The following is a 10,762-nucleotide window of genomic DNA, read 5'->3' as shown; positions in this document are numbered from 1 at the left end:
ACACGAAACCACATGTATGATTGGTCGTGAGTGATGTGGTCAGTCTTGGCCTCCTCGTTAATCAACCAATGGACTGTTCCAATCAAGGAAAATAACAATTTGCTATCACCAATATCACATTTTCCCGACATGGGGAACGCACAACTTGCAGTGGACTTTTCTGCATCCCATCGTATACTGTTGATGTTAGCCTACTGGACATACTTAACAATACGCCTGCTTTATCACATTGGTCTAATTTCTCATCAAGCAAATTACAATAGTGACTAGAAAGCATGCATGCAGTCTTGTGGAATGAACACAACATGCTATCGATTGACTTTTCTCACCGCAAATAGGGACATCATTCAGTCTTTATTCTTCTTGGCAAACACAATGTCAACCAATGTCAACGTGACGGGAAAGCCCGTTTAAATAGTATATGCGTTTATATGATTGATGATGAATAGATAATTTCCACTATGTGGAATTTGAGGTATAGGCGAAGTGGCGATTTAGTTGAGAATGAGATGCTTAAGACATTTCATTTACATTTTCTGTGAATCTTGACCACCCCATGTTTAGCTTCAGTGGAGACGAGCAATTTTGTTAAATTAGGCCTATAGTCTAGTTTGATTCTATAAATAGATAAATAAATATCTGGTAGTTGATGTTTGGTGTACAGTTTGTTTATAACGTTGAAGATTGGAACGTTTCGTGTTTACCTATAGCCTATGTATAGCCTACATAGTATATCCAGGTTTGTTAATTTTCTAACTTTAAAAAGCCTAAGTTATCCAATTCCAAAATAAACTGATTGACATTGATGCTAAGGTCGCCCATTCTCTCTTTTGTAAGTTGCTGTCTGCACACGGCTCTCCATGGTGAAAGGATAGTAAATTAACCTTTTCCTTGAGTGCAAAGACTCCGATTTCATGCAGTGAGTTTTATGCATCAGGTTAACCCGTAACAGCAAATAAAACCATCTTTCCAGTGATGGGTGCTTTTCTTCGTGCTTGGAGCCAACCTCTTGCTGAGACTTTTATACGTTTCTTGGAGCATTGAATACATTTCGTCGTAAAACGACGATAATTTATGAGGAAAAACCACAAGAAACGCGATTGCATGTCAGACCCAACAACCTTTCCAAACGATGTTATCCGTGTACAAAAGGCTCTCTTCTGGCTCGCAAATCTGCCACTGCGATAGGTCTGCGCTGAAAGCGCATATTACCGAAACAATCAGAAGTCCAATAACGCTGAGTGCCAATGAAGGAGGCTAAACCGAAGTCTTTATCAAGCAGGGTGCTCTAAAATGAAATCACCATGTATATTTTGGACTGTTTCCAGGCATATTGCGCATTGCCAAATTGTGTATATGCGTAAAAGGATCTCATACGCCTCTAGGCTACTAAGCTATTTTGTTTAGATCATAAAGCTTGTTTTCTAAGTATCGAATGAAGAGCAATTTCTTAAAGCCTGTTATTTTAAGTATCAAATGTGAAGCCAACTAGACAAGCAATGAAATGTTCACTCCAGTCTTTTAATGAATGTTTATTTGGATACTGCATCATTACTGAGTTAGCACACCCATTTCTACATGCGCGCGAAGGCCATGTCATAGACACACTCATGTTAAGGTGACAATCATTGTGATGGGATGTCAGTCCATTACTTTGATCTTGACCAACTAATTCGCAAAAATAAAAATAAAAACTACCAGAATTAAGGTGTGACCCAAAATACAACTTCATTTTCAGGTTTAACTTCGACTAACTTTTGAAAACGTTTATTGTAAACATTTTATGAACAATGTTAAGACTATGAAATGTAGTTCTTTTTACATTTTAAATGGCACACACAATATGGAAGAGGGAGAACACGGAAGGTGCTACACTAGGACATTTGGACCCTTCATCGATGTCAGTTGTAAGTAGCTTGTTTTCAAGTTACTGTACATATGGCTTGAATTGATATGCACAATAGTAGTAACTTTACAAAATAAAAAGTCTCTTTATGTCTTTGTCTATGAAACAAAAACAAGAAAGGCCATGTGCTGTAAATAGCCAAAAGTGTTCCTACTTTCAATCTGGGTCTAGTATAGATACGTATAATTTAAAATCAATCAAAAAAGCCCAACATACAGTAAAAGTTAAACCGTGTCATTCCATGCAGCTTCCCCAAGACAAGAAAATATACAAAAATACAGCCTCGAAGAAAAACAAGAATTGTTTTGGCATAAAATAAATCTTTCTGTCCCATTCCCCTTGTACATAATAGAAGAACATACTATCGATCCCTGTCAACACAGCGGCACAGCCATTTTCAGATATAATGCTCAAATCCTGTAGACAAGGAATGAAAATAAACATACTTTTGTTCAATAAATAAACTTCTCTCCAAACAGTCTTTCCAAAAAGTCTAGTGTTGTTTTTGTTATTCAGGACGCATAACTCTTCTCATCATCGCAATTGCATAGGTGTAAAAACGGTGCAAAAAAGTGCAATACATGTGATCTATACCATTTGGACAACAACCAGGAAGTGTGGCATATAGCTTCTACATACAGCTGTTACAAGCAGGAAAGTGCTTAGGGGTTGTGACATACTACAGTATATGTCATGAACAACATTCATTAAGAGGAATTATTTAATAATAATATATAATATATATATATATATATATATATATATATATATATTGAAGTCAGAGCCTGTAGCTCTGTTCTCTGCATGGAGGGTCATTTCGGCGTGATGAGTGTGTGGGGCTTGGGGGCGGGGCTTGTTGCCAGGGCCTGGTAGGCTCTGAATCACACCCGGGAGGTCAGTCTGGTGCAGTCCAACAGCACACAGATGTACAACACCTAAAACACACACTAATTAACATGCACACCAACACACACACACGCACGCACGCACACACACACACACACACACACACACACACACACACACACACACACACACACACACACACACACACACACACACACACACACACACACACGGTATGCCCTCATTTGGACTCTAGCGGTAGTCGATAGCCTACTTCATGAATCCTGCTCATTTCAAAACACAATATGAAATGCATTTATAATATAAGACTCCCTCCACCGGAGGCCAAACCAGAGCACATGAAAACATTTACTCTAAATTGAAGTAATGGATATTGCTTTCAAATTCCAAACCATCTTTGGAAAACAACCCGCTGCATATCTCCTATTTCGTCGGTAGTCGTTATGTCCTCTGAGATCGCTGTGAAGTAAAGATCACTAGGTAGCCATATTTGTTCACAGACCACAACAACAACAACAATGTTGATGACTGGTAATGCTGTATTTACATAACCTAGCTACAAAATTATACTATATCGGACCAGGATTCTGCTCATAGGAAGCGCACAGGAATGAATGTTGAGTCCGCGGCGCCAGAAGTGATCAAGAGTCCGCGAGGTCATCGCTGTAGATAATATCAGCTGGAGCGCTCGTTGTCCTGAACCCCTCTGACCTCTGGAGTCGCTCTTCACAGGCAGGGCACCCAGGGGTCATACTAGTCGGGATGAATGAGGTTGACCTTTGAACCCCGGAACTCCCATCATGTCGGCTGTCTAAGTCAGCGAGGGCCAACCTGCGTCTCACACCGCCAGCGCCGTGCTCACACGGCCCCTTGTTGGGGCGCAGGTGGTTCTGAGATGGGGGGGTCGGCGGTCTGAGTAGCCCGCACAAGGCGCACGTTCCCTGGGGAAGGGGTCGAGGCGACGCCTGGTCGGGCAGAGGTGTACAGTAGCACCAGCGTCATCCAGGATTGGGTAGCGGACTCGGGGGTCACTGTGGTGGCGGTGTTGGGGGTGGGGGGGAGTTCCACCGAGGGGGGGGGGGTGGGGGAGGGGCACAGAGGGCTATGAGGTATGATGTTGGGTCAGAGGCAGGTGGTGAAGGAGAGAGGTTGGAAGTTGACGGACTCAACTGTCGTCTCCTCTCTTTCTTTCTTTTTCTTTCTTTCTTTCTTTCTTTCTTTCTTTCTTTCTTTCTTTCTTTCTTTCTTTCTTTCTTTCTTTCTTTCTTTCTTTCTTTCTTTCTTTCTTTCTTTCTTTCTCTCTCTCTTTCCTTCTTTGTTTTTCTTTCTCTCGCTCTCTCGTTTCGTCGCTCGTCTTCGCCCCGCCGCGTCTCTCAGCTGGACGATACGCCGGCTTCCTTCTGACGCAGTCTCTCTTTCTGCCGGCCAACGAGAGAGAGAGAGAGAGAAGGGATGATTAGCGAGAATCGTGTTGGCATCTCTGCTAGGACACATAATGAGCGTGAGCCAGATACGTGAAGTTATAGGAACCAGATGTCCCGTTTTATTTCTCACCAGACTGTTGGCGTTGATCTTCTTGGTCTCCACCCGCTTCTCTGCTGTGATCTTCTTGATGTTCTCCTGGGCTTCCTTTAACCTAGACGAGAAAACAACATCTCACCTTCAGCCATGTCAGAAAACGAGCCTCTGTCCGCTGAATGAACGAGTGAAATGTTCTTTCTTGTTAGTGCGTCGCCGACACAGCGATATGTTCTACTGCAGAACCGAGCAGACGAGCACAGCCTCTATTGCTTTATAGGATTATAGAACCACAGACTCTGTCGTCTTGCTAACAGGGACCTTCAGTACTATCCTCACTGAAGTGGTTTGTAGCTGTCCCCTTGGGGCATCCTGGCTGTGACATGGACACACACACACACACGCACACGCACACGCACACGCACACGCACACACACACACACGCACGCACTCACACACACTCACACACACACACACACACTCTCTCTCTCACACACACACACACACACACACACACACAACACACACACACACACACACACACACAACACACACACACACACACTCACACCAGATGCCATACTGACCCTCCTCTAGAGCTATCCAGGAGTGACCAGGCCACATGTTAAGTAAAGGGGGGGGAGGGGGGGGGGGATGACAGCGGGTCGATGAGATAATGAGCCGGACTTAAAAAACACTTGTCTTTTACGGCTGTGCGTACAGTATTTAAAATAAAGTTAATTGTACGTAAGCACAATCAGCTGTGGCTCGTACGGGGCTAGTAAACAATTAAGGGAGATCACGTGGGGATGCACGGAGAGGCGTTCACACTTCCTTCCAGAACCTTCCGCGGCCCAGAGGGGGAGGCCAGCGCGGTTTAAAGACAGCCACGCCCGCATTAACCGTCTCTGACGAATCAACGCCTTATCAAACTAGTGCTCAGGCGTCAGCTCCTACAATATTGGCCGGGTTCCCCGATAAAGAACCTTCTTAAGGAACCCTACTTAAGCAACTATTTGCATGGGAGTTAAGAAGTACTTTGGAGTTAAGTGCTTCTTAACCCGGCCAATATCAATGTCGTGATTAGGATGCTCTCTACTGCTACAGCGTATTTGGCGTGTTGCCATTTTAAAAGTACCTTGTTTGGCCCCGACACTTGTCCCTAAGCTGGCACTAAGTGGCCCTTTGAACACTTGTAGCAGAGCCTGTCCCCATGGGCTGCCTGGGACCATGACAATGTTTAACATTCCTCCCCCAACACACGCTCTTTACCGGGCCCCTAGTCCCCGGGCCCCTGTCCCCCGGCAGTAAATCCGGGACGCGGCCAGGAGAGCTGCTCTTCCCACAGTAGGGCTTCCTCCCGCCCCCCACAGCCCCGACACGACGCCCCGGGTCAGATGAACCGTCGTAAATCCGGCCCCAGGCTCTGACACGCCGCCGGGCCCTGGGCTGCGCCGGCCTGCCTTCCCTTTGATGCACGCCGGGCTGTAATCACCGGGTCGGCGAAGAGAGGTTTTTATTTGTCCGCGCTGTCTCCGTGCGGATTTTCACTCGGTCGCGTTTGGAGGGCGTTCGGCACCCCCTTCGCACCCCCCCGCCGCGCGGGAAAGGTGGAAGAACGCCGATGGTCCAGGCCGGTCCCTTCCGGCGACCTGACCTGCCTCTCTTCTCAACGTGGAGAGTGTCCACCAAATTCACCTCAGACTACACGGTCCCGCCTCCAACCTAATGTTTCTAAAACAACCCCCCTCTGAATGCAATTTTTTTTTTTTAAACCAGGAAATGAAGGATAAAGATGACATGGTCACTGATGAGCTGTGTACAAGTACGAGTACAGCTCTAACTGTCACCCACTTCTCCTTGGAGATGTTCTTGCTCTCGCGGTTCCAGGTGCTCTTGAAGTCGCTGCAGAACTCGTACCACAGCATGAAGACGAAGGACGGGGCCACCTCCTTCTCCCCACACTTGGGCTTCAGGCCGAAGAAGCTCGTCATGTCCAGGAAACTGTAGCGGGGAGAGAGAGAGAGAGAGAGAGAGAGAGCCTTAGCCTAGCAACAGATTCAACAACAACACTAGAAATGAAATGACCAGGATGGAGAGAGAGAGAGAGAGAGATAGAGAGATAGGATGAGGAAGGCAGACGTAGAGAGAGAGAGAGAGAGAGAGAGACAGCGATGGATAGAGTGAGACGGAAAAGAGAGAAAGGGCCAGAGAGAGAGAGAGGTCAGGGGAGAGACACAGAGAAGAGGAGAGCAGGAAGACAAGTGGGTGAGAGACCACAGCAGCTCGCAGAGAGCCGGTAGGCCGGTAGTTCCATTATCTCATTGACCTCCCCACAGCCCGCCAAGAAACACACACACACACACACAGAGCGCTCCGAAGGCAGTTCTCTTCAGCGTCAGGACATCCATTTTGGGCGAGCGAGGCCCGAGCGGCAGGCACCCCGCGGAGAGACGCCCCCCTCCCCCCCCCCCCACACACGGACCCCCCGACACGGGCCAGGCGACCCCCCCCCTCCCCCCCGAGCACATGAAGAGATCCTCTCCTTTCAGCGCTCCCGCCCGTGGCCCCTCATAGGGCCCCGATCCTCTGTTCTAATCCGATTGTAACCGAACCTGAAGTCTTCGCAGGGCCCCCGGCTCGGGCCCCCGCTGCTCCGGCGCTGCCTAACCCAAACATTACCGACCCGGGCCCCGCCCGCCTGTCACGACCCGCCTGATATAGTGGGGGGCCGGGATTCAGGAGATGCTCCCGGAATCCGCACGTTCTGACCTCCAGATGCTTGATGGCCGTCGCGACGCTAATCTAAGACATGCTAGCGAAGGGGATGAGGGGGGGGGGGGGGGGGTGGATGGGGGGGGCGGGGGCAGGTGAGGGGGGCGGGGGGGGGGTTTAATGTGCACGGCAGACGGTACGCCGCTCCCAGCTTCCCGGAGACGAGCCGCAACACGTTTCCGGTTATCAGTCATGTGTTCTGACCCGGCGCTCCCCAGCCGGCGCCGTACATCATCGGCCCGGGGCGCGTTCCTCGTTCCTCGGCCCAGCAGAACCAGGGGAACCGAGGTGGGGTGGGGTGGTGGGGGGGGGGTTGATTTACCCAGAGTGACGGCGATTCCAGGGCGCCTTTGTAGCAGCGGTCGGTTGGCACGGTCCGGCGTGATGAATTGGCCCTCTGTTCTTATTGGCTGACCCTAGGTCAGGTGTCAGAGCACGCACAAATCACCGACCGGGGCTAGGGCGAGAGCTTAGCACCTTTCCTCACCCCTACACTCACACACACACACACACACACACACACACACACACACACACACACACACACGTATAGATCAGGCATATGGACACACACACACACACACACACACACATACCACACACACACACACCCCACACACACACACACACACACACACACACACACACACACACACACACACACACACACACACACACACACATACACACACACACACACACACACACACATGTATAGATCAGGCATATGGACACACACACACATACACACACCACACACACACACACACACCCACACCCACACCCACACCCACACCCACACCACCCACACACACACACACACACACACACACACACACACACACACACTCACACACACTGCCGTGAGAGGGTTTGTTATACCGTAGCCACGCCCAGCATTCCTCACTGACGGCTATAAAAAAGGCCAGGTTACCACGAATATCAGGCAAATATTTGGGCCGTGCCAAAAGATAAGGCAGCTCAAATGTTCTATCAAACTGTTAAAACACATCTAATGGTGACGGGACAATCCGTCTCAAAGACACAGAACAGGAGTGACCAGCTACCTTGATAAAGACACCAGCCCAAATGTCGGGGGCTGGTTTTATTTACAGTTTTTTTTTTTTTCGGTGAACCCTATTTCGTTCCCCAAACGAAGCGGTAGTAATTCAAAGATCAACTGCAGCTAACCGCCCGAGTAAGCGCTTTTGTGACCGTGGGCTGTGCTCCACAGTCGTGTCGTAGGAAATTGAGCGTGGTGACGGGGGGGGGGGGGTGGGGGGCGGGGACTTAACGGGCCATTAACTGTGGCGGACGGTTCAGGAAGCCTCAGAGAACCCCAAACATGAAGTGAACAAATTAGGATTGCATGTTCAGAAGTTGGGCCTACTTCATCATTGGAACAGGCTAGCCCGCCCCTGAACTGTGCCAAAAAATCAAGACTTCATTTCAGTTCAGTGAAGATTGCATGAACTTCCATTTGGCACTGTGGGTTCGCCAGAAGGCAAATTAGTAATATTATTCACCCTGTTTCACTACAGCAACTCTAGAGCCAGAAGTCCCGATGACGTTAGTTAGCTTTCGTCTTTTGGCTTGGGTTTCAGAGCAGTCTGTAAACCCCCTCGCACTCCTCATGGGGCTGGAGTATTAGGTAGCTGTGGTGTCTATTGGCCTTATTAGCACAGGGCCGTAACGTAGCTGTGCTGAGCTGTGTGTCCGTCCGTCCGTCCGTGTGTGTGTGTGTGTGTGTGTGGATCCCTCATCCAGGACAGATGTGAGAGCCCACCCAGGGCCAGGAGAGCCCACCGACGCCCGTATACATCACTGCCGTGTCACTTTTACGAGGTGCCTCCATGGGAACCCGAGATGGAGCCCCCCTCTCCCCCCCCCGCCCCCCCCCCCCCAGCCCAAGTGGCAGCAGCACCCTTTAGATGGAATTAAAGGCAAACTTCATTAAAGGCAAAGGGGGCCTGTCGGCCGCTGGGCCTCTTTTGACCAATACCCTCTGAGTTCAACACCTTCATTACGCTGGTGTCAGTCACACGGGCGGCGGACAGAGATACCGCCACGCCAACGTCTCGCCGAGAGGGAGGGAAGGAGGGAGGGGAACGGGGAAGAGGGTGGAGAGAGAGAGAGAGAGAGAGAGAGTGAGAGGGAAAGTGAGAGAACGAAAGAGACAGAGAGAGAGGGAAAGTGAGAGAGACAAAAAGAGAGAGAGAGGTAAGAGAGACCTGAGAGCTTCTCTGGCCTCGGCTCCGCAACATGAAGCAGGGCCGGTTGGAAACATTGCGCTGAGTTATAGTATTGTCCGAAGCAATCAACATCTTAATTGTTTATAGTTTCCATTTTCTCGTGTCAGACGCGTTCCCCTTTATGGTCTTTCGGAACTGGGAGAGTTACGATTTAAAGCAAACAATTCTGGTCTCTATCTAAACAAGGAATAATAATCTGTTTGCTTTGTTTGTCCTTCCCGGTGTGTTTTTCCGATATGAAATGTTCCAGATATGCTTTCGCTCTGACACTGGTGAAACATCTGCCAGTTGGCCATCGCCGCATAAATCAGACGGACCGCCTCTTTTCCCGGGGGCTCCTGGGAGTTTGCAGAGCGAAAAACACGGAAGATAAGACTAGATAAGCGCCGCGGAGGAGAGAGTGCTGCGAGCCGGACGAAGGCATGCCGTGGACGAAAAATGGCGTGTGGATGAGCGCTTGAGCACCACATGTGTGTGTGTGTGTGTGTGTGTGTGTGTGTGTGCGCCTATTATCTGTATGAGTCAGCATGGTACATGACGCAATCCGAGTTTTGATCATGGTGTGTGTGTGTGTGTGTATGTGTGATCAAGTCATTCTCCCAGACATCTCTGGGCGCTCAAGGATCTATCGCCCTACTCCAGTCTGGTCCACTGTGAGCTGGGTCACAATCTCACGCAGAGAGATACAGAGAGAGAGGAGAGAGAGAGAGAGGAGAGAGAGAGAGAGAGAGAGAGAGAGGAGAGAGAGAGAGAGATACAGAGAGAGAGAGAGAGACAGAGAGAGAGAGAGAGAGAGAGAGAGAGATACAGAGAGACAGAGATACAGAGAGAGAGAGAGAGAGATATATACAGAGAGAGAGAGAGATACAGAGAGAGAGAGAGATATATACAGAGAGAGAGAGAGAGAGAGACCCCAGAGCTGGAGCTCCCGGTCTTATCAGGAGTCTTATCGGTGACAAGTCCCCCAGACAGCTGTACTAATGGCTCGCATTACTGCTATCAGATTTGAGCGCTCGTTATCTGCGTGAAACATGGTAAACGTTAGACGACGGCCAGGCGACGTTCGCCATCAATAACGCTTGGCGGCGTTCCTACCGTTTGTCAGCGGGCTCCGGAGAGGCGGCGTTGAAGTGTTACAGAGGCTCGCCGGCCCCTCGGAGAACGCAGAGCGCCTCTGTCGAAGCGGGTACCGCGCGGCGGCCATTTTACTCTTTGAGGTATGAGACATGGCGTGGTTTTTGGGCGGCGGGCGCTGAACGCTTCTTACCTTATCTGTGCGCTTGGAGGCGGCCATCTTCCGCGGCGTGGTCTTTTTCAGCTATAAAGAAAGGGGAAAAAAAAGATCTGAATTAAGAATGAGGCATTATGGGAGTAGTAGTTGTTCTGTGCGAATCAAACATTTCAGCGGAGAGGTGGGCTGAGGTTAGCCTTTTGAGGCTTCACA

General features: G+C 49.3%; 1 protein-coding gene across 1 annotated transcript in view; it reads right to left on the bottom strand.

Annotated features, from left to right (window-relative positions):
* Positions 1 to 4,146: 4,146 nt before the first annotated feature.
* Positions 4,147 to 10,762, bottom strand: part of LOC311309184 (formin-1) — a gene marked incomplete at both ends in the record, with an annotated part of 82,289 nt that continues 75,673 nt past the window's right edge. The window contains 5 exon segments of the mRNA XM_084438363.1: positions 4,147 to 4,191; positions 4,328 to 4,409; positions 6,146 to 6,295; positions 10,586 to 10,601; positions 10,604 to 10,636. Coding sequence (XP_084294489.1) covers positions 4,147 to 4,191; positions 4,328 to 4,409; positions 6,146 to 6,295; positions 10,586 to 10,601; positions 10,604 to 10,636 — 326 coding nt within the window.

Source organism: Borostomias antarcticus (assembly GCF_949987555.1).
Source record: "Borostomias antarcticus genome assembly, chromosome: 5".
In the NCBI taxonomy this organism is placed as follows: Eukaryota; Metazoa; Chordata; class Actinopteri; order Stomiiformes; family Stomiidae; genus Borostomias; species Borostomias antarcticus.
The sequence above is the reverse complement of the archived record's forward strand: the minus strand, read 5'-3'. Positions and strand labels throughout refer to the sequence as shown.